At 46.2% G+C, this 25091-nt stretch overlaps 1 protein-coding gene across 3 annotated transcripts in view; it reads right to left on the bottom strand.

The window, feature by feature from the left end:
• The window catches only part of IL21R (interleukin 21 receptor), a 36080-nt gene extending 14775 nt beyond the window's left edge, over positions 1-21305 (bottom strand). Inside the window, exons 1-3 of one of the 3 annotated variants that reach the window (XM_060405598.1) lie at positions 20771-21305; positions 10590-10786; positions 124-187 (exon numbers count right to left, since the gene is read on the bottom strand). In XM_060405598.1, the coding sequence (XP_060261581.1) occupies positions 124-172 (49 nt within the window). In that variant the 5' untranslated portion in view covers positions 173-187; positions 10590-10786; positions 20771-21305. 3 annotated transcript variants of the gene reach the window in all.
• Between the last annotated feature and the right edge of the window lie 3786 nt (positions 21306-25091).

Below are 25091 nucleotides of genomic sequence, written 5' to 3'. Positions count from 1 at the left end.
TACTGCACCCGTGTCAGCTGTAAGTGGACAGATGCTACAGGCTCCGACCCTCTAGCCCCGCTCTGCAGCCCACAAGGCTAGCGCGGCCGCTCCCCACCTGCAGACCTCAGGGCAGCTACTTACTTCCCTGGAGCATTAGCAGGAGCAAAGTCGCAGCCCAGGCACACGGCATGCTGCCTCCCGGAGCCTGGAAGAGACACACAGCGAGAGGGTGAGCCTAGGGTCCAGAGACCAAGGGGCCCTAAACTGCCCCACTCTGGTCCGCATCCCTCCTTTGGAAGACTTGCCTCTCAGTTCCTTGGATTTGTTTTGGGGGGGAAAAAGTGTTTGAGGAGCCCGTGGCTGCTCCCAAGGGTTTCTGTCCCTTAGAGGTGGCCAATTTGCACCCCGGGGTCCCTCCCCACATCTCCCCCGCCTTCTTCCTGGGCACTCAGCACAGTCACAAGTGAGAGGGGGATGGAAATGGGGAGGAGCTCGCTACTCAGAGATTCCGATAAACCTGTCGCTGTTGAATGATGTGTGTGTGTTTATCCATCTAGATAAGACAAGGGAAAGTGGCTTGGAAAGCTGTATTTGATAAGCAGAGATATTTCCTTCCCATGAAATCCCCATGTTGCTGTTAGCCCAATTAATTGGCTTCTTGTTGCTGTTGTTCTGTTGTGTCTAACTCTTTGCGACCCCATGGACTGCAGCATGCCACGCTTCCCTGAATTGGCTTCTCATTGAATAACAAATCCAAGATTAGACCACAAATGAGATCACTACCTAATACTAAGATAAGCCTAGCCTGGTAACTCAACCACAGAGCCTGCCTGGGGGAGCCCACCAGGAAGCACCAGGGTACCCAGCCTGAGCACGTGAAGGTGCCCTGGACTCACCCTGATCACTCACCCTGATCTGTGAGAGACTGAGAAGGGAACTCTTTGGAGACCCGAGTCAGCCTGTCCAGGAAAAGCAGACTTTGGTACCCTGGGCAGAGGAACAACTCACCATACTGGCACTTTGCCAGCTCTACCCTCAGTTCTGTGCCTGCATGGGACGATACCAGTCAGAGACCAGTGGGTCCAGGAACCCCACCCAGACTGACCCCAGAGACAAGAGTGTAGCTGGAATTGAAGCCCAGAGGACTGACACACGCAGGGACCAGGTCACATGTGTGACTTCTTCCGGATGCCATCCCTGAGCCTGGGTTCCCCAGATCCTACTCTGGCCCCCAGGAGAGCGTCCTCTGAACTCCCTAACAAGTCACCAGTCAGCAGTGGTGCAGGGCACAGAGAGGCTCAGCTGTGGGACTCTGGGCTGGACACTTCCCCTCTCTGAGCCTTATAAGTAAAGATGGTAAACCCTGCTTCCAGGATGCCCGCAAGAATCCAAAGACTCCATTTATAGAATTGCTGGGCCCCTAGCAGAGCCCCTGACACGTAAACGCTCAAGAAATAGCGATGGATACAGGCTTTTAGAGCACCAGAAATGGACGGATTCCCTGAGTGACCCAGCCAGGAAGTTCTTAAATGTCTCATTTTCAAAAAGTTGGCCATATTTGTAGATCATGTATACTACTGTTTATTTTCTATAAATGAACTCTTAAAATTTTAACTCCAACCTCAACCTAAGCAATAATGTTCATAGTTGTGCATTTTTTCCACAATACACTTTTTTGGGGGCCTCCTTACCTGGCTTGCGGGATCTTATTTCCCTGACCAGGGATTGAACCAGGGCTCATAGCAGGGAAAGCATCAAGTCCTAACCACTGGACCACCGGGGAATTCCCTCCCCAACACACTTTAAAATGAATATTATCACTGTTAAAATAAAATAATGTTGGCACAGATAGTATTTAAATCTGCTTTAAGGAGCTCTGCTCATGCCTGGCTCCACGCCCTGGAGGAGGTCTGATCATCACACTTTAGGGGTCTGGCTTCCCATTAGAGAAGATGGAGTGTGTGTCTGCCCCTCACTGGTGAGCCCACATCTCTGACTCCAGCCTCGGCACAGGGCCTGGCCTGGCTCTGTCCACATCGCTCCCAGTGGCTCCATCTGGGGCTACAGGAAAAAGCACAAGATTCTTTGCCAGTTTCAAGGTCCCTCATTCCTCAGCTTTGCACCAATGACAAACAAGCCCCTGGGGAAGGAGAGGATGTTTCTGCTGCTTCTGTCTTCCAGGCATCTCTTCCCCTTTTATGAACAGCCCCTCAAACTGAAGCTGACTTGAACCAGGGTGTGCACCTAATCCAGCTCTGACCAATAAAGCACTCCACCCACCTGGTCAAGTGAAGGGATCAGACACAGAATCCAACCCAGGCTAGGCCAATGAGAGCGATCTTGGAATTTCTTCTAGAACTCTATTAAGAGGTAATCTTTTGGATGCCTGCTAAAAGCTGGTAGCTATCTTTGTCATCTCTTGGCAGTAGTGGTTTAGTTGCTAAGTCATGTCCGACTCTTGGGACCACATGGGCTATAGCCTGCCAGGCTACTCTGTCCATGGAGTTCTCCAGGCAAGAATACTGGAGTGGCTTGCTATTTCCTTCTCCATTATCATCTCTTAGAGAAATGTCAGTCCTGAGAAATACAGACCCAGAGTCCCCATGGCAGCACTTGAGGGCTTGGATCCAGCTGTACCTGATGTCCACACCTGGATTTAACATACGCCAAAACCCCCCACCTATTTGGTAGAATCCTTTTTCTGTGGCTTGCTATCTAAGATACCTGAAATAGTAGAACAGAACAAAGAGCCCCAGATTTGTGGCCAGAGCATCTTGGAGCAAATAATAGCTTTTCTCTGCCTTTTCTAACTCTGACCTCAGTTATCATCTCTAAACTAGGGACAGGAATGCACATGGCACCTGGCAGTTAAGAAGAGTCAGTGGGAAAGCAGATGCCGCAGTGCTCTGTGAACCGTAAAGTGCTGTCCAGGGGGTTGGATTCTTGCTCTTACTGGCCAGTTGCTCTGAATTACTCACCAGTCCCCAGCATCCCAGGCCCCCTTGTGCCTCCCTGACTTTGCATGAGACAAGTTCCTGTGCTGAGTCTGCCTCTTAGACATCTTCCCCCTCCCTCCACTCACTCAGTCTTCATGGCCCACCTGCTCCATCCCGGTGTCCATGAAGCTATGCTGGAATGTTCTAGAACTCCTGCCACTTACTGCCTTCAAGGTTCTTACCAGTGCTGTGATCTGCTTGCTGTTTCTCTTTATCTGCTCTCATAGTTTTTGCTCCAATAAACATCTCAAAATGGAAAATCAGACCATCAATAGGTACATGCATGCGTGCTCATTCGCTTCAGTCGTGTCCAACTCTTTGTGATCCTATGGACTAGAGCCTGCCAGGCTCCTTTGTCCGTGGGATTCTCCAGGCAAGAATACTAGAGTGGGTTGTCGTGCCCTCCTCCAGGGGATCTTCCCAACCCAGGGATTGAACCCACGTCTTCTGCATTGCAAGCGGATTCTTTACCACTGAGCCACCAGGGAAGCCCTCTTTCAACAGGTGACTAGTATGAAATGGAGAGGCAGTATGCACCACAGTGGTGAAAACACAGACTTGGGGCCAGCCTGCCTCAGTTTAAATCTCAGCACTGCTGACTATATACTGCGTGACCTTGGGGAGTTTACTTAACATTTCTGGGCCTCTGAGTCCTCATTTGTAAAATAGAGATATTAATAACCTACTTCATAGAGTTCTTGGGAGAATTGTCAGTGTTTTTAAAGCATTTGGAACACTGCCTGGCATGTTAGTAGGCACTGTATACGTGTTTCTTAAACTAACCAACTCACCATGAAACAAAATGCAAGGAAATGTAAAACCTGAATACAAGGAAAACAAAAGACAGAAACTGAGTTTTAGCAAGACACTATTCCTTGCTTAAGACTCTGATGAGTTGGAGATCTAGTTTGCCTTTGTTTAAAAAGGGAGATTAAAGAGTATCAGAGAGAGGCGTTGAAGACATACTAGCATCAAACTGAGATTCTCCCCCTCCACAACCACCTCGTCAACATCAGAGGAGCCAAAGAAATTTGAAAAGGGTCTCACTCTCTCACTAGGGGGTCCAGGGATATTTAAAACCATCTAAAACAAGCCACTCAAGTTCTGGGAAACATCAGCCTTGAATGATGAAGTCTTCAAGTCATCTCCTCTGGTTTCCACAGCACTGAGTACAAAGGCTTCCCAGTCCCATGGCCCTTCCTGCCCTGAATCCATCCCTTTATGGGGCTTCCTGCTCAGCGGACTCCTGAGGGCAACAGCTGCTTACTCCCCAGGAGCACCCAGACCAGCAGGTGTGCTTCCTGAGTGAAGGACAGAGGGTGCCCTGCAGCCTCCTACAAGGAGTGAAGAGCACCAGGCTGAGATCTGCCAGGTGCCAGCTGTGTGACGCTGGGCAAGTTCCTGGCCTCTCTGATTCTGTTTTCTTGGTTGTGGGCACTAACTGCATAAGTACATATGAAGCCCTCCAGCACAGTCCTGGCTGGGATAGAGCCCTAAAGAAGTGCTTATCCACAAGGCTCCAGTGCCTAGAAATGATTTCTGAGGTTGTGGTCATTTAGACTAAAAGTTGGCCAAATTTCAAGAGAGCCTGGGGATGTGGGGCAGACTCGGGGGAGGAAGTCAGATGGAAGCAGGCGCTATGGAGAATTCGAAGTGCTTACCTTCACAGTCAGCAGGGAAATGCAAATGGAAACCACAATAACATGCCATTTAAATTTTATCAGATTAGTAAAAACTGAAAGTCTGACAACATCACGTGCTGCTGAGGACGTGGCGTAATGGGAACTCTCATTTATGGCTACTGGAAATGTAAATTAATACAACTGGTCCGGAAAACAGTTTGGCATGGTCTGACAAACTGGAACAAGTATTTGCCCTAACATCCAGCAATCTCACTGTGACGTATACTACTGATGAAACACTGGCCCATGTGTACAAGAAGCCGAGGCAGAAATGTTTGTAACAACATTGACTTGAATATTGAAAAACTGGAAACAAGCTAAATCTCCGTCAGCAAAAGAATGGAAAGATAAACCATGGTGTCCTCACCCAACGTAACGATGAATCATAGCTTCACACAACAAAGCAAATGACTCTTATAGAAAAACAAAAACAAAAAACCAAGCAACCAAAAAAAAAAAAAAAAAAGCAAATGACTCTGAAGAAATAGAAAAGTAAGTTAGAAAAGAACACAGGCATAATAACACTATCTATGTCACACTTTCGAGACACTTCAGTCATGACTGACTCTTTTTGACTCCATGGACTGTAGCCCACCAGGCTCCTCTGTCCATGGGATTCTCCAGGCAAGAATACTGGAGTGGGTTGCCATGCCCTCCTCCAGGGGATCTTCCCAACCCAGGGATCAAACCCCAGTCTCCTGCGGCTCCTGCATTGCAGGTGGGTTCTTTACTGCTAAGCCATTGGGAAAGCCCATGTCTTTACACAACATCATGTAAAGAAGCCCTATATATTGTCTTGGTGAATATCCATGTGTCCTGAATATATAGAAAAAACTCAAGGGGATGAGAAACATCAAACTTTGAAGAGTGTAAACTAGGAGGGGATGTGATCAGGTGGGGATCTTCAGCCATCCCAATGGTTTGGTAAAACTGAGTGAATGGTGTTGATTATATTTTCCTTTATACTTTTGTGTATGTCCAAACTATTTCATAACATGTTAAATGTAAGTGAATTATAAAATAAAATGTGAAAGGACACTTTCACTTCTGGCTATGATGAAGGAGTTGGTAACTGATTAACCTTCTTAATAAGAACAACTGCTAAGCAGGAAGGGAAAAAAAAAAAAAAAAAACAACTATTAGCATGAGAAAGCAACCAAGTGAGATAGTACTTGAGAAGCCAGGGTGCCAGAGAGAAGGAAAATTCTCTGCATGCAATGTCCCCTTAAATAATTTGCCAAATCATTGCATTTCAAGAAACCTAGCAGAGAGCATCTGGTAAGAGGCTAAGAAAACTAAGAGATTTTGCCAGTGTCACAGTGCTAAGGAGAGAATCAAAGTTTAAGAAAAATGGGTCCCGATAAATACCGAGTTATTCAGAGGGAAAAAAAAGATGCCTTAGGAATCAGAAAAAAATCAGAAATAGTTCAGCCTTCACTGCATCAGGATGATCTGCCTATAAGCTATATGTCAACTAGAAAAAAAAAAAAAAAAACCTATCCAGAAAAACTTAGCTTCATCTAAAGCCTCCATACTTTTCATACACAATGTCCAGCATTGAATTAAATTGACAGGACAAACCAGAGAACAGTACCAAATGACCAAAAGCCAAGAGAAAGAAACAAAACCAGAAGCAGACACATAAATGATTATTAGACAGAATTTAGAATAACTGTGATTGGTCTTCCCAGATGGCTCAGTGGTAGAGAATCTGCCTGCCAATGTAGGAGACCCGGGTTTGATCCCTGGGTAGGGAGGATCCCTTGAAGAAGGGAATGGTGCCCACTCCAGTACTCATGCCTGGGAAATCCCAAGGACAAAGGAGGCTGGCAGGCAATAGTCCATTAGCGACTAGACAACAACAACAATGATCAATGTGTTCAATAATTCCACCAGAAATACGGAATGTATTTAACAGCAGAAACTCGAGAGCTGAAAGACACAATAATTGAGATGTACAAGAACATAACAGATGGATTTTGGAGAAGGCGATGGCAACCCACTCTATTACTCTTGCCTGGAAAATCCCATGGACGGAGGAGCCCAATGGGCTGCAGTCCATGGGGTCGCAAAAACTGAGCAACTTCACTTTTACTTTTCACTTTCATGCATTGGAGAAGGAAATGGCAACCCACTACAATGTTCTTGCCTGGAGAATCCCAGGGATGGCAGAGCCTGGTGGGCTGCCATCTATGGGGTCGCACAGAGTCGGACGTGACTGAAGTGACTTAGCAGAAGCAGCAACAGATGGATTTAACAACAGATTAAAAAATCAGAAGAGGAGATTGGTGAACTGAAGGATTGGTAGAAGATAATCAGATTGAAGCATGCAGAGAAAAAAATGTTTAAAAATACAGTAAAGATCAAAAGAGACATATGAGACATTGTGAAAAGATCTAACATAAATGTATTTGGAGTCAAGAAAAAGAGGAGAGAGAATGATTCAGAAGCAATGATAGAGAAACTGGTTAAGAGTTTTTCAAAGCTAACAAGAAACTTTAAGCTACAGATTCAAGGAGTTCTATAACCACCCCTCCCCTAAACAAATACAAAGAAAACCACATCTAGGCACATCATAGAAAAACGATTTTAAAAATTTAAGACAAAGATGTACTTAAAATCCAACTTAGAATGTTATATCCAGCAAAAAAATACCCTTCAGAAAAAGAAGGCAAGCTCAATATGACAAAAGGAATCTACTAAAATCCCATAGTTATAACATCATACTTAATAATGAAAAACTGAAAGCTTTCCCTCTAAGATCTGAAACAAGACAAGGATGTCCACTCTCATGCTGCCAAGTCACTTCAGTCGTGTCTGACTCTGTGCGACCCCATAGACGGCAGCCCACCAGGCTCTCTGGTCCCTGGGATTCTCCAGGCAAGAACACTGGAGTGGGTTGCCATTTCCTTCTCCAACGCAGGAAAGTGAAAAGTGAAAGGGAAGTCACTCAGTCATGTCCGACTCTTTGCAACCCCATGGACTGCAGCCCACCAGGCTCCTCCATCCATGGGAGTTTCCAGGCAAGAGTATTGGAGTGGGGTGCCATTGCCTCTCATGACTTTTGTTAAACAAGGATGTCCAGGGCTTCACTGGTAGTTCAGTGGTAAAGAATCTGCCTGCCCGTACAGGAGACACAGGTTTGAGCCCTGATCTGGGAAGATCCCACGTGCTGTGGAGCAATTAAGCCCATGCACCACACCTACTGAGTTTGTGTTCTAGAGCCCAGGAGCCACAGCTACTGAGCCCACGTGCCACGACTACCAAAGCCCTCACGCCCTAGAGCCCATGCTCTGCTGCAAGAGAAGAAGCCCGCCCACTGCAACTAGAGAACTGTGCGCACTCGCTGACCCTAGAGAGAGGCCCATGCGGCAACAAGGCCCCAGCAGCCAAAAATAAATAGATACATTCAGAGAACACAAAACGGAGATACCCACTCTCACTGTGCTGAATGCTTCGGTTCTAGCCAAGGCAATTAGGCAAGAAAAAGAAACAAAAGACAGCCATATTTGAAAGAAAGAAGTAAAGCATTTCTGTTTGCAGATGGTATGGTCTTGTACATGCAGCATCTTAAAGAATCCACACCAAGGAAATCAAATGAAACAAGGTAAACAACCAAACAAAAACGGTTCCCGCTAAATATTCTAGGACTACAGAGCAGTCTTTAAGATATATGGTGTTCATCCAACCAGATAGCCACATGAAATAGAATAAAGTTGGACTTCTATCTCACACCATATATGAAAATCAACTCAAAATGGATCAAAGACCTAGTATGAAGCGGTAGAATTAAATCTTAAGATAAAATATAGCAGTAAATCTTCAGAAACGTGAATTCATCGATAGTTTCTTAGACCTGCCACCGAAAGCACAAGCAACTAAAGGCAAATATATTGAAGGATTTCAAATTTTAAAACTGTTGTGCTTCAAAATACGCTATCAAGAAAGTGAGAAGATAGAGGCTTCCCTGGCGGTCCAGTGGTTAAGAATCTGTCTTGCAATGCAGAGGATGCGGGTTCAATCACTGTTCAGGGAACCAAGATCCCACATGCTAAGGGGCAGCTAAGCCCGCACACCACAACTAGAGTCCGTGCGCCCCAGCGGAAGATCCCGCGTGCGGCAACTAAGATCCGACACGGCTAAATAAATAAATAGTGAAAAGACAATATGCGAAAGCGAAAGTGAAGTCCCTCAGTGGTGTCCAACTCTGCAACCCCATGGACTGTAGCACGCCAGGCTCCACTATCCATGGAATTTCCTGGGCAAGAATACTGGAGTGGGTTGCCATTTCCTTCTCCAGGGGGATCTTCCCCATCCAGGGATGGAACCCAGGTTTCCCACATTGCAGGCAGACTTTTTACCCTCTGAGCCACCAGGGAATCCCTAGTGAGTGAAAGTTAGTCAGACGTGTTCGACTCTTTGCAACCCCATGGACTATACAGTCCATGGAATTCTTCAGGCCAGAATACTGGAGTGGGTAGCTGTTCCCTTCTCCAGGGGATCTTCCCAACCCAGGGATCGAACCCAGGTCTTCTGCACTGCAGGTGGATTCTTTACCAGCTGAGCCACTAGGCAGTGTGGGAAAAATACTTGCAAACTGTATATTTGTTAGTGTTCATAATATATAAGGAACTCTGAAGGTCTAAAAGCCAACCCAATTTTAAACTGTGTGAAAGATTTGAATAGATGTTTCTCCAAGGAGATATGCTAATGACTATTAAACACATGAAAAGATGCTCATCATCATTAGTCATTTGGGAAATGCAAATAAGGACCACAGTGCGGTACCACTTCACACCCACTAGCTGGCTATTTTTAAAAATGGAAAATAAAACACGCGGGTGAAGATGTAAGGGTGGGACGCTCACACACTGCTAATGGGAATGCACAGTGGTGCAGCCACTATGCAAAACTGCTTTGACAGTTCCTCCAATAGTTAACATAAGGTCACCACATGACCAAGTGGTTTGACTCCTAGGCATATAGGGAAAAGAACTTAAAACATATATTCACGAGAAAGCCCTTCTACACAGGTGTTCATAGCAGCATTATTTATAATAGCACTAAACTGAAAACAACTCTAATGTTCATCAGTTGATGAATGGACAAACAAAATGTAGACTGCACAGACAATGGAATATTAGTCCACCATAAAAATGAATCAAGTGCTGATATATGTTAAAGCATGGGTGAACCTTTAGAATCTAAAGTAGAGAATTCAGACACAAGAAGCCACATATCGTGTGATTCTGTTTATATGAAATGTCCAGAGTAGGCAAATCCATAGATAGGTAGTATATTCGTGGTTGTCAGGGGCTGGAACTTTGGAGGGAGGGGGAACAGGGAGGGCATAGCACTTTTCTGCAGAAATAAAAATGTTCTGCAGTTAGATAATGGTGATGATCACATGGCTTTATAAATATACTAAAAACTACTTAATTGTGTACTTTAAAAGAGTGCATTTTATGGTATGTGAATCAGACCTTAATTACAAATATTCTTAGATAAAGGCAAAATAAAGCTTTACTTTTCATAAAAAAAAAAAAGCTGAGAGAATTTGTCACCTGTAGACCAGCATCAAATGACATACTAAAGCGAATTTTGGGGGCAAAATAAAAATAATCTCAGAGGGGGAGTAATTTACTGTAGGAAGGAATGAAGAGTCATAGAACATTAAAAATATAAATTAATATTAATTAATGAAAATAATAATGTTAATGTCTTATGAAGTTTAAACTATATGCAAAATGAGAACATTGGGTTGGCCAAAAGGATCATTCAGATGTTATGGAAAAACTCAAACAACCTTTTTGGCCAACTCAATACATTACCATGATTACTAAATATAAGAAGAAGTGAACAAAGATAAAGGTCACTGTATTAAAAAAAAAAAAGAGTCAATGTATTGTCTGGAAAGTGATAAATGTACCAATATAAGGTGTCCATGGAATTCTCCAGGCAAGAATACTGGAGTGGGTTGCCATTTCCTTCTTCAGGGGATCTTCCTGATCCAGGGATCAAACCCAGGTCTCCTGCATTGCAGGTAGATTCTTGACCATCTCAGCCACCAGGAAACCCCTTAGTATACGGTCGGCTTCAAAAAATTCGAGTCTGATGCTATAATCTCTAAGAAAAACACTGAAAGAGTTACAAAAGAAAGTATAACAAACTAATAGGAAACACAGAACAATAATTTTAAAAACTTTATTCATTTAGAAAATGGGACAAAGAAGAAGAAAAAGGAACAAAGAATAGATAAGACAAAAGAAAAACAAGTAGTAAGAAGGTACACTTAATCCTAAACACATCAGCATTTTTAATAAAATGTAAATGAAGTCACCACAAATTAAAGACCTAACCTTGAAATCAATACTTTAAAGTAAAAATTGTAGTTTAATCTCTCTCACAAATGTACAGACAAAAACTGAAAACAAAATATTAAATCATATCTGATATTAATATACACAAATGTATTATACACCATTATTACATGAGGTTTATTTCAAGAATACAAAGGCTGTTTGACATTTGAAAATCAGTAATCTGTTTTACCACATTAACAGAATAAAGAAATTTTATGTGACAATTTAATAACTTTAATGTGACATTTAATAATTTGAAATACTTATTCATGATTTTAAAAACACTCTCAGGAAACCAGGAATAGAAAGAATTCTCTTGACCTGATGAGGAGCACACACACACACACACACACACACACACACACACACACACAGACACAGAATATACACAGCTAATATCCCAAAAGGTCAAATACTGAACACGTTATCCTCCAGGGCAGGGAAAAGACAAGGATGTCTTATACTGAAGGTCCTGTTCAATGCAATAAGGCCAGAGCAATAAATAAATTTATAAATATTAGAAAATTATAAGGATTGGAATGGTAAAAGACTGTCTTAAAAGTTCAGACTGTCTTTACTAAGTTCAGATACTTAGTAAATAAACTACTAGATAATAACTGTTCAGCAAGGGCAATGAATTTGAGACCAATATAAAAAATATATTATACTTCTAAAGATCAACAAAGTTGACAAACCTTTGGCTAGACTAAGAAAAAGGGAAGATTCAAATTACTAAAATCAGAAAAGAAAGATGAGACATTACAACAGATACCACAGAAGCAAAATGGATGATAAGATACAACTATGAATAACCCTGTACCAACAAACTTGATAATGCAGAAGAAATGGATAATTCCTAGAAACATACAACCTACCAAGACTGACTTACGAAGAAATAAAAAGTCTGAACAGACCTCTATGTTGGTTGCAAAAGCAGCAAAAGCAGAAAGAGAGAAGTGGGACTACATCATGACAAAAAGCTTCTGCATTCCAAAGAAAACCATCAACAAAATGAAAAGGCAGCTTGCTGAGTGGGAGGAAATATTGGAAAATCATATATCTGATAAGAGGATAATATGCAAAATAAAGACCTCATACAATCTGACTTTAAAACGAGCAGAAGATCTGAATAGACATTTTCAAGAAGAACGTACAGATGGATAATAGGTATGTGAAAAATGTTCAACACCATTCATTACTAGGGAAATGCAAATCAAAATCACAATGTGATTGCAGATTTCATGTGACACCTGCTAAAAACTGGCTATTATCAAAAAGACTTTAACAAGTGTTGCTGAGGATATGAAGAAAAGGGAACACTTGTGCACTGCTGGTGGGAGTGTATTAGGTGCAGCCACTATGGAAAACAGTTGCAGGTTCCTAAAAAAATTAAAAACAGAACTACCCCATGATCTAGCAATCCCACTTCTGGTTATATGCTGAAAAGAAATGAAATCACTATCTCAAAAAGATACACTTCACCCTTCTGTTCATTACAGTTTTATTGACAATAAACAAGACTGGAAACAACTCATGTCCTTCAACAGGTGGATGGATGAAGAAGATTGATGTGCACATACAGTGGAATATTATTCAGCCATGAAAAATAGAAATCTTGCCATTTGTGGCAACACAGATGAACCTCGAGGGTATTATGCTGAGTGAAATATGGAGTGAAATATGAAAGATGGAGAAAGGTAAATACAGTATGATCTCTCATATGTAGAATCCAAAAACAAGAATAATAAGTTTATAGATACAGAAAGAACTGGTTGATGTTTGCCAGAAGAAAGATGTGGGGGTGGGAAGAATTGGTGAATAGAGCTGAAAGGTAAAAAGAAAAAATATATGGTGCATTATTGAGTAAAAGCCACAATAAAAAAGAAGCAAAAATATTTTTTAATGTTATGTACTTGCAATGCATAAGTCCAAAGCATCTTATTCAGTGTGGTTAAATTTCATGAACTACATAAATTAGAATTTATGAACTACATAAATTAAATTTATGTAGACTACTACATAAATTATATTGTTACACCAACATTGAGTATTGCATTTTATTCTAGCTTTACTGATGTCTTTTTGTTCAAAACATATGTCAAAAATACTAACCATATGCTTTCAGCAATTTACTCAGTCAAAAGACTGAGTAAAGCTGAAACTCCAGTACTTTGGCCACCTCATGCAGAGTTGACTCATTGGAAAAGTCTCTGATGCTGGGAGGGATTGGGGGCAGGAGGAGAAGGGGACGACAGAGGATGAGATGGCTGGATGGCATCACTGACTCGATGGACGTGAGTCTGAGTGAACTCCGGGAGTTGGTGATGGACAGGGAGGCCCGGCGTGCTACGATTCATGGGGTCGCAGGGAGTTGGACACGACTGAGCGACTGAACTGAACTGAACGGAATGCTGCAGAAACTAAAATATACTGACACTTGAATACAATTCATTTTCTCTAATGACACAGCTTTGAAAAATACTTATCTTTAGGGACTTCCCTGATGGTTCAGTGGCTAAGACTCCAAGCTCCCCATGGGGGCCTCGCTTTGATCCCTGGTCAGGGAACTAGATCCCACATGCTGCAGCTAAAGAGTTCGCCTGCTGTAACTAAAGATCCTGCCTGCTCCAACCAAGACCCAGTGCAGCCAAATAAATAGATATTTTATTAGAAAATACTTGACTTTATATCACCACCACTGAAACTAGAGAGAATTGAAAATTATGAAATAAACTATCAATTATATAGAGGATATAAATTTTAAATAGCAATGTATGATTCTGATAAATTCATCTTTAAAAAATTGAATGTGGACTTCCCTGGCAGTCCAGTGATGAAGACTTTGGGATTCCACTGCAAGGGACACAGGTTCAATCTTTGATTGGGGAACTAAGATCTCTCATGCACAGTGTGGCCCAAAAGATGTTACATTAAGTAATTTTGTAAAAATTAACTGATACATGATTTAGTATCAACATTCAAAGGCTAATTTTGACCTCTATTTTGAGTCAACTGTTTCATCTTAAGTTATAAGTCACACTGCAAAATTTATGTACTATTTTTTTTTTTTACTAAAAAACTTTTAAGTATGGAGAAATAGTGAATGAATCATGAACAAATAGTGAACAAATCATGCTTCTTGTGTCCTAGTATCTTTGCAGATTACTTTTCAAAAGGAAAATAAGTACTTCTACAATTACCTTTTGCATAAGTCTAGAATCTATAAAAATATGCACCAGGAGATAATACATTAACACACTGAGGTGTCAGATAAATTGCCACATGTTGAGGAAGATATCTGGTTTGATGAAGAAAGCTACCTTCATTAAATTGGAATCTTTTTATTGTTCTCTAAAAAAGGGACAATAATAAGTCACACTATAATTCCATTTTTTTTTCTCCAATGGAAATATCTTTTGAATTTAGAAAAGTTTTCACTTATAAAAGACACAAACAAAAAGAGAAATTGAAAAAAAGAAAGACAATAGAAAAGAACTGAAATAGGAGCTTGTATCTACATCTGTAGTCTCTTTCATATAGTTATATTACACATTTTATATATTATATATAAATATATAATATATACAATTATGTCTATAATTCTATGTAACATATAGAGAGAACTCCTACAAAGCAACTATAAATAAATAACTCAGGACTCATTTTTTTTTTTAATGGACAAAAAGCTTAAGCAGACACTTCATAGAAGAGGATATCCAAACAGCAAAAGGCATGTTAAAAAGTGCTTAAAATCATAGCTCATCAAAGAAATGCAAATGCATATCCCAATATGAGGGCACTACATATCAACCCAGAATGACTCAAATGAAAACAAGCAAAACAAAACAATTCCAAGTGCTAAAAAAGGATAGGAAGTAATCAAAACTCTGAATCTCTACTCAGTCTTCTCCAAAGAATGTGAATTGGTACAATCACTTTGGAAAACTTCTGCTAAACAGGAGACCCAAGAAGTCCTTTTCTAGATTATGCACCAAAGGGCAAAATATACATATATACAAGCAGATGTATACCAGGGTGCTCGCGGCAGCCTTATTTACACCCTCCCCAAACTGAAAAGGACCGAAGGTCCTGATTTCCCTGTTTCTTCTTTCGCTCACTGATAATTCAGGAATGGGACTCCTTCAGATCCTCAAGCCGATCATAATTTCCAGTGTGACCCAGGTGGGGCCTGGGTCTTGAAAGTAAAAGGTGAGAGGGAAAGTAAAACGGCCCATTTCCCATAGGGACCCAGAGGACACGAGATGGGTGTAGAGGGACTCCCCAGCCGTGCCAGAAACAAGAGCCAACAGGTCGCCAGAAGGGGAAGTGTCAAGACTGAGGGACTTCCCAAGAAGGAACACAGAAGACGGCTTCCAGCCCATCGCTGGTCTCCAAGGACTTCTGCCCACTGCCCTCCCCGTGGCCTCCTCCCCAACCTTGTGCCTCCAGCTGCGGCTCCTCCCACCCAGGCCTCAGCCTGACTCTCTGTGGCTCCCCATCACACCTTCAGAGAAAGCCCTAAGTTCCTTCGCTCAGCATTCAAAACATGCCAGCATGTGTCCCCAGCATCCCCTCTGCCCCTAGTCTTCATCCCGGACTCCGGGTACTCCAGGTTTCTGACACCTGGACCTCTTCACAACCCCCTCGTGCATCTGGCTTCCTTCCACGCCTTTGCACCTGCTGTTTCAGCCACCAGAACTCTCCGATCTCCCATCTCCCAGCTTCAAAAGCCAGTTCAAATGTCATCCCCTTCATAATTCTTTGCCCTCTCCAAGGCATATGAGTCACTCCTTCTTCTAGGGTTCATCCTCCCCTCAGAGAACACCGCTCATGGTGTTATTGGCAACACTCTGAGCAGTTTCTAGGCAAGAACCACGTGTTTCTTGGTGGCCGCTGAATGTCAATGGCTAACCAGTGTCTGACACATAGTAGGTGCTCAAAGCACTCATTACATGAGTGACTAAATGCAAGAAAATGCTTTCTGGGCTTCCCTGGTTGTCCAATGATGAAGAATCTGCTTGCCAATGCAGGAGACATGGGTTCGATTCCTGGTCAGGGAAGATCCCACAATGCCACCGGGCGGCTGGGCCCAGGAGCCGCAACTACTGAGCCCACGGGCCACAGCTACTGAAGCCAGAAAGGCCTAGAGCCTGTAGTCCGCAGTAAGAGGAGCCACCACAACGAGAAGCCTGTGTGCCACGGCGTGAGCATAGCCACTGCTCACTGCAACTACAGAAAAGCCCGTGCAGCCAAGAAGACCCAGTCCAGCCAAAAATATATTCAATTATAAAAGAAAGAAATTGTCATAGAGGGACAGTGGGTTGCACAGGGTCGCACAGAGAGTTTTTACTTAAAGCAGAGCTCTCAGGCTGGTGGCCCTGGATCAGGAAGGAGGCTCGGCCCCTAACTCACAGTGGGATCCTGGGCTCTTCGTTCCTCTGGACCTCAGTTTCCTCATCTGTAGGATGGGGGCACTCACTCTGGCCTAGATGAGGGAGCGTGAGGCTGGTGCTGGGCACACTGGAGTGTGAGTAATGGGAATTGCTTTTCTACATATCTGGGGGAGGGAGGTGGTAGCAAAGGGCCGGTGTCTGAGGACAGGTGTGCTGAGACCCTGACCTGCAGCTTAATCAGTAGCTGCCGAACACGAGGGGAAAGGCCTTACTAGCCGGGGCCACCTCTCAGCCTGTAGACCCTTTTAGTCTGTCTGCCCCTCCCAGGTGGGCCATGAACCCAGGTCCACGCAGCTTTTCCAAGCCCAAGTGGCCTCTCCCTACTGGAACTTCTCTGCTGCTGCTAAGTCGCTTCAGTCATGTCCGACTCTGTGTGACCCCATAGACGGCAGCCCACCAGGCTCCCCGGTCCCTGGGATTCTCCAGGCAAGAACACTGGAGTGGGTTGCCATTTCCTTCTCCAATGCATGAAAGTGAAAAGTGAAAGTGAAGTCGCTCAGTCGTGTCTGACTCCCAGAGACCCCATGGACTGCAGCCTACCAGGCTCCTCCGTCCATGGGATTTTCCAGGCAAGAGTACTGGAGTGGGGTGCCATTGCCTCTAGCCTGTGCAAACTCTGCCAACCGAGGTACATGCCCTGCTCTCAGCAGGCTCTTCCTGCCTGTGCCATCTTGATTTGCCCTCCACCATGCTGGGTGACCGCACCCAGACTGTGCCATCTGCCTCAGCTCCTGTAGCCCCAGCCCCATTCCACCCCACCACGCCTGCCAGGAGGGGCTGGTTGTAAGGCAAAGAAAAAAAAAGGATGCTTTGCTCCATGGCTGTTTGAAGTCATGAGGTGGGGGGTGGGTGTGGGCCTGGCAACCTGCCCTTTGTCCTCGTCCTTGCCCAGCAAGCCCCCACCAGCCTGCCTGGCCCTGGCCAAAGTAGACTGGGGGTTACTGATTCATACTGCAGAACGTCTGCTCACCCTCGTCCCAGGTGACATCATCAAGCCCTCTTGGCAGATGAGGAAATAGAGGCCCAGAGAGGCCCAGAGGCTTGCCCAGAATCACACAGCAAGGAGGGCCAGGGCCTGAGCATGGAGCCAGGCTGGTGTGTTTGCCCCACATCCACTGGGACAACTGGAGTGGCCTGATCCTTCCTGGGGGCTGGAGGACCAGCAGGCTGGGGGCCAGGTCGGGGGTGCTTTGGCAGGTGTCCTGGCTACCCGAGGGCCCTCAGAGGGGCCTCTGCCCACACCCCGGGGAATATTTTCAGGTTGTTTCAGAAGTTCCAAGTTTACTCAGAGCTCTCATTTGAGCATTGGTAAAAAGTCCCTTTGGCGGGGCGCCAGGGTGAGGAGTGGAGGCGGGGGCACCTGTGAGCCATGAAGTGGGGGTGGGGCTCCTCTCTGCTCCCGCGCTTCCCCTGCCCTGGTGTGCAGTGAAGGGCAGGGAAAGAAGAAGCAGGTGAGGAAGGGACTGTGATGAGGGGAAGACCCCTACTCCTTGAGGGTGTTCCTTCCCATGTCTTCACAGTTTTCTTCCCTCTGCTTGTACATGACTCCCAGGGTGACCCTAGAAAACCTCTACCCCTCTCAGAGCCTCAGTTTTCCCATCCGAGAAAGGGGGAAGTAGAGTCATGATAAGAATTATCATTCATTGAGGGCTGGGTATATGCCAGAAGATATACCAAGTGTTGATAATGAGTAACAATGAGAAAATTATTACCAATGATATCTAAAGTAAAACAGAATAGCTACTATTTCTCATGAGCCATTGCAAGTTTCCCCTCATAACTGCACTGGCTCTGTCTGAGCATCACTGAATCCCCAGGACCTAGGACAGTGTTTCAGAAACACATGTTGAGTAAAGTGTTAGTCGCTCAGTCGTGCCTGACTCTTTGTGACCCCATGGACTGCAGTCCACCAGGCTCCTCTGTCCATGAGATTTTCCAGGCAAGGATACTGGAGTGGGTTGCCATTTCCTTCTCCAGGGGATCTTCCCAACCCAGGGATCTAACCTGGGTTTCCTGCACTGCATACAGATTCTTTACTGACTGAGCTACAAGGGAAGCCCATGTTGAGTAAAACCTCACAGCAAACCAAGATAGGCGTTCTTATCTCTCTGTAACAGATAAGGACACTGAAGTTTCAGAAAGGTTAAGTGACTAACTCCAGGTCACAAAGGTACTAAGTAATGGAGCTGGGACTCAACCCCAGGTCTGACCATTTCCAGAGCACAACTGGCAGTGTGAGTGAGCCAGATCCAAGGCCCCACAGTGGACTGCAGAGACCTCCCAGCTCTGTGGAGAAGCCAGGCCATCATTCTGGCGATCCTGTAGGCACTGGCTTCTCTCACTGGCAGGAAGGATGCTCTTCCCTTCCTTTCCTTTCATTCATTTATTTATGAGGCCCCAGGACGGTCCCGACGCTGCAGAGAAGCTGGTCCCACTCAAAGCTTCCTGTGGCCTGCTTTACCTGTTCTGTCTTCTCTTAAACTGGCCCCCTCCTCCTGCAAGCCCCCTCCCTCTCCCCATTTAGACTCCAATCCCTACCTCCAACCCCCTTCTCTTCTTTGCTGGGCAGGTGCGAGCCTGAAGCACCTGGGATGCATCCTTCATCTTGCTCACCTGTCTCTCCTGGCCCCGGGTCTCAGCCACCTTCTAACATAAGGGCTTTTAGTTTCCTCCTCCACGAGGCTGTAAGGTTCTAGACTTCCTGCCAGGTGTGGGGCAGGCAGGACCAGGATTTCTGCTGAACCCACCAGGGGAACAGGTGACCGAGGCTCCCCCTCTGGGGTCTGCCTAGCCCCCTTGATTCAATGCCCCACTCTCAGAAGGTGCCCCAGGCTATGGTTCTTGCTATTTTGCTATCCTGTCTAGCGGGTTGTCACCTTGGGGTTCCAAACCGACCTCTGCACCTTTCAGTCACAGCTATCTGGGGCAAGCTTCTCCCCACTGAGCGTCAGTCTCCGCATCTGTGAAACGGGCTGAAAGAGGCCAGCAGCCTCACCTGGGGTCATGAGGATGATGGGAGAGCTTCATGCACCTGTCACATGCTGAGAGCCGGCCTGGGAGGACCACAACCCAGGGGGCTGAAGGAGGCAAGACTGCAGGTTCCTGAGTGTGACGCTGCACCTTCCCTGACTCTTGGAAACTGGCCTTTCTCTTCCACGGACTCTAGGCTTCTTATGATGCAAATTCTCTCCCCTGGTAGACCCCCAGCCAACAGCCTATCTATGTCATGCCCTCGAATCCTCACAACCAGATCTATGAAGATGGAGCTGCCATTCTGCCCATTTCACAGATGAGAAAACCAAGGCTCCATGAAGTTAGAAAAAAGCAGAGAAACTCGTGGAAGTTCACCCAGCCAGAAAGCCACATGGCTGGATGTTGAACCCTCCAGGTTTTCCCCCACTCTACCATGTGCTTCTAAAAGCCCCACGCTTTCCCCCTGGGGAAAGCATATGTCCTCGCAGGAGGAACCCCTGACATTTTAATGCCCCTTCCCCTGCCCTGAGTCCTCTGCATCCTAAATTTCCCTCCAGGCATCAAGTCCTCCTCTGCCCAAGAGCCTGTCTGCCTGTTCCTTCCTTCCTCCCTTTTTCTCAAGTCAAAATCCAACCCATCCTTCAAGGCTCAGCCTCCCCAAGCCTCCTCACCCCACTCTCCACACACACGGAACCAGTCTGCCTCTCACCAGCCGCCCATCCCCTGTGTTTTCTTGAGAAGGAAGAGGAGACAGCTTGGAGGGCAGGACCAGCCTCCGAGTCACCTGCCCACCCAACCACGCAATGGTTGAGTCACCTTGGGAAAGCCACTCTATTTCTCATTGCCTCCGTTTTCATCTTCAAAACGGGGCACCAACCTGTCTTAAAGGATTTTGACAAAATAAAGGAGATAAAACACAGAACCTGGTACAAAGTCAATGTCTCCTCCCTTCCCCACACTGGCCTGATCACAGTCATGCCCACTTCTGCCCAGCTCAGCTGCCCAGAACCACGGTGACTATCACACCATGTTCAGTCTGGAAACAGCATGCCCGCCCCAGCCCCTGCCTTTTGGAGGCTTGTTTCCACCAGCTCAGGGGGTCATCCCAGCCATGCCCCTGCCTCTCTGTCCTGCGGCCTCCTGCGACCTACAGAAAGGCACTCCCGTCACCCTGAGCTGGGAGCAACAAGAGACTCCAGCTTAACTTTGCTGGTCTCACCGCCCCCAGGTGTGATGAGGGCACAGGACTCCTGTGCGTCCTCCCGAGCAGAGGAGGTCCCCTCCCCGCCTGCTCCCAGAGCGGGTGGCTGGAGATGAGTTACCTGCTGTTCTACTTCTTTCTCAGAAATCCATTTTCTCTGGGCTCCGGGCAGTCCGGTGGTCTCCCAGGGGTGGCAGCTGGGCTTGGTATTGGGGGGATATGGAGGGGAATGGGGGTCTGGGAGAACAGGCAGGGGTCTGGGGTGGGAAGCTGCAACCTGCCCCGAGCCACCGATCAGGCAGGGCCGGACCTGTCACCCCCGCGGATGGCAGGTGGGCTCCGGGCAGGCGGGCCAGGCAGAGGCAAAGGCGACCATCAGTTACATCCCAAAGAGGTTACACAGGGACAGAAGGCGGAGGCTGCGGGACAAGGGCCGATCCGCTGCACCGGCGGTGAACAGAGAGCAGACGACGCGGACAGACAGAAGTCAAGCGAAACAGACGGCTGGCCAGCCGGGCAGACAGGCAGGGAGGCGCAGGCAGACAGACAGCTGCGCGGCTGTCAGTCACACTCAGGAAGAAGCAGGCAGACCATCAGACCCCGAGCCCGTCAGTCACTTGGCAGAGACGCCGGCGGGTCCGCCAGAGGCGGCGTCTGCCGTCGGAGCCCCCGCCGCGTGCGCAGGGTGGGGAGGAAGGGGAGGATGTGGTGAGCCGCTCCCGCAGGCCCCGCCCACGGAGCGGCCGGCTCCTCCCCCCCGGGAGGGAGAAAGAGGTGGGAGGGGGCCGGGCCCCCGGGGGCTAGGTCCACTGCTCCCCAAAGGTCGCCTGTTAGCGAGACACTTAGGGCCACCGGGGTGACGTCGCCTCCTCTGGACGGTGACATCACCCCCGCAGGCCTCACGGTCTTGACCTTTAAGGCAGGCGGGGAGGTGGTGAGCCGCCGCTTGTCACAGATGTAAAAACTGAGGCTCCCAGGGTGCGGAGGTGGCAAGGCGAGATCCGGGAGGTCCCCGGGGGTCTCAGCTCAGCGAGAAGCGTGAGAGCCCAGAGACCTGCCCAAGGTCCCGGGGAGAAGCGGTGTTTGCCCACTGGCCGGCTTCACTCATGCACACTGCCTGCCTGGCCCAGAAAGGGTATGAGTTTGGGACCGTCCCTCCTAAATTCTCTGCCCCTGTTTCCTTTGAATCCAGCTTCCTGCTGCAGGGAGCAGGATGCTACCTGCGTGCCATTGCGAAGACAAGCCGTTGGGCAGGTCACCACGGCTCTGAATGCCTCACTTTGCCCATCTGTCCAATGGGGAGACCTTGACTTTAATACATGGGAACTCAAAAAGGAAATAGTGAAAAGAAATTCTCCAGAGTGTTTTCATCTTGCCGACAAGCCAGGAGCCCTCCAGAGGGTCAGATGTCTCTGGGGACAAAATTCAACAAGTTCACACCCAGCAGCCTCAAAAGAGAGCTGATGCTACCACAACTAATACTGTCAGTATCCTGCCTTTTTTTGGGCACTAGGTCATCTCATTTATTTCACAAACCCTGTGAGGCAAATAAGATTATTCCTGTTATACAGCGGGAGACACCAAGACTCAGAGGGGGGCCGTATCACACTAGCAAAGAAGTGTCCTAGATAGGATGTGAACCTGGGCGGATGGGATTCCTAAGTCTGCACCAAGTTGTGGAAACAGGACCCAAACATTTCATCCTTGAATTACCAGGGTGGTGCTTTGTGCTATTTTGATGACACAGGTGGGCTCAAACACACATGCCATCTCCCCCCAAGCTGACTCATTTTTGGGAAACAGTTTGCAGCTAAGCCACATGCTCACTCCAGAGAAAAAGAGAAAGCATCTTGTTATTTATTCTTTTTTGTTTTTTTTCTTTCTCTAACTGTTTTTGAGGAAGTTAGTACAAATTCCCCTGTGGCTGATTTGAAGGATGTTGGCCCTACAGAGATTCTCTTCCTCACGACCGAACTATCTCGTATTCTCTGGAGCATATATTTTGTGAGGAAGCCAACTTTTCTTTTTCTCTTGATCGTCAGGGTGAGTTTTCTGATATCGTAGATGTAAGATCAAGAGGAGTAATAATCAAAAAAAATTTTTTAAGCAGAAAAAACAGCTAATATTTGCTGAAAGCTGATTCTATGCCAGGGTTATAAGGACTTTAAAGATGTATCATCTGACTTCCTTGGTGGCCTAGTGGTTAAGAATCCGCCTTGCAATGCAGGTGACACAGGTTCCATCCCTGGTTCCGGAAGATCCCACATGCGGTGGAGCAACTAAGTCCCTTTGCCACAACTACTGGGCACACGCACAAGTCTTGGGCACAAGCCCGTGCTCCACAAGCGAAGCCACAGAAATGAGAAGCTTACACACCTAGAGAGTAGCCCTCTCTCGCCACAACTACAGAAAGCCTGTGGGCAGCAAGGAAGGCCCAGTGCAAACAAAAATAATGAATATGTTAATTTTTTTAAAATGTATCATCTCACTTAAATCTCAGAAGAAGGTAGTTACTATTACCATCACTGACATCACCCTACTTTTACAGACAAGGAAACCAAGGCTCCGAGAGGTTACGTGACTTGTCCAAGGTCACACAGCTGGTGCTGGCAGAGTTGGGATTGGAACTCAGTCTTTCAGGCTCCTGAGTTTACATTTCTGGTCACTCACCAAGTTGTTTTTGGATGCTTGTTAACCCAAGGTTGGTTGAGCCCTCCTACCCTCCCTTCCAACTGCCTGCCTTCCTCTCTCCCCGTCTCTCCACCCACGCACTCACCCACTACCCACACATCCATTCTTCTAGGCCCACACCCAAGCAACCATCCATTCTCTCCCTGCAGCCTTCTCTCCACCAACACTGAACATGCCCTTGGCTATGGATGTGACATATTCTCCAGAAACATACACGAGTGATGGCCCTCCTGGAGCCTGGTATTCTGGTGGGAGAGACAGACAAAAAGAAGTAATGGAGGGACTTTCCTGGTGGTGGGGTAGTTAAGAATCCTCCTTGCAGGGGGTGCATGTTCCATTCCTGGTCTGGGAACTAAGATCCCACATGCCACGGGGCCACTAGGCCCACGCTTTGCAACAACTGCACAGCGAAGAGCCCTCATGCAACAATAAAAGGAGATCCTGAGTGTGAAGGAAGGTCCAGTGTGTGGCAACTAAGACCCAGCACAGCCAAATAGATAGATTAATTAATTTAGAAAAAGAAGTAACGGATAAGCCAAGTGCAAACTGTTGCTGTTGTTCAGTCGCTGAGTCATGGGGACTCTTTGTGATCCCGTGGACTTCAGCATGCCAGGCTTCCCTTTCCTTCACCATCTCCTGCAGTTTGCTCAAATTCACGTTTATTGAGTCAGTGGTGCCATCCAAACATCTTGTCCTCTGTCATCCCCTTCTCTTCCTGCCCTCAGTCTTTCCCAGCATTGGGGTCTTTTCCTTTGAGTCAGGTCTTTACATCAGGTGGCCGAAGTATTGGAGCTTCAGCTTCAGCATCAGTCCTTCCAATGAATATTCAGGACTGATTTCCTTTAGGACTGACTGGCTTGATCTCCTTGCTGTCCAAGGGACTCTCAAGAGTCTTCTCCAACACCACAGTTCAAAAGCACCAATTCGTTGGTGCTCAGCCTTCTTTATGGTCCAACTCTCACATCCGTACACGACTACTGGAAAAACCATAACTTTGACTCTACGGACTTTGTTGGCAAAGTGATGTCTCTGCTTTTTAATACACTTTCTAGATTTGTCGTAGCTTTTCTTCCAAGGAATAAGCAGATAAGAGGTCTAGAGCGTGACACAGAAGGGGCACTGTGGATGGTAAGAAATACCCTAGCCGTAGGGGAAGCATTTTAGGCAGAAGGACCTGCAGGGGCAAAGGTACTGAGAAGGAAAGAGTGTGGCTCACTCCAGGAATTTGGGATCAGTGTGGGGAACAGAGTGAGCAAACAAAGGAATGCTAGGAGGCGGAGTCGTGGGAGTTCTACTGGCTGCACACCAGCTAGGGTGAAGAAGGTAGATTTGCTTCCAAGGGCAATCGGATGTCATCTGAGGATTCCTCATAAGAGTGGTTTAATCTGATTTACATTTTCAAAAGAGGGCTCCAGCCTTGATTTAGGGAGTGGGTGAGATGTAGCAGGGGCGACCTAATTCCTGGTATTTAAAAAGTAGATGCTTGAGAGTACTTGAGAAGCTAGGGCCATCATCTTTCAGTCAAATGCATATGTGTGGGACCCTTCAAGTTCTACTGGCAGTAACCAATGCAGATACAAGAATGGGGCAGTAGATGATAAGAACTATCTATATTGTTGTGGGGATTATTAAAGAACTGAGAGAGCAATTTAATACAATTAATAGTTCAAATGCCTTCTTGGTCTTCAAATTGTGACTGCCTGCATAAAATGCCAACTTCCGCTCTCATTATTCTGCTAATCAACAATCTT

Source organism: Ovis aries, chromosome 24 (assembly GCF_016772045.2).
Source record: "Ovis aries strain OAR_USU_Benz2616 breed Rambouillet chromosome 24, ARS-UI_Ramb_v3.0, whole genome shotgun sequence".
In the NCBI taxonomy this organism is placed as follows: domain Eukaryota; kingdom Metazoa; phylum Chordata; class Mammalia; order Artiodactyla; family Bovidae; genus Ovis; species Ovis aries.
The sequence above is the reverse complement of the archived record's forward strand: the minus strand, read 5'-3'. Positions and strand labels throughout refer to the sequence as shown.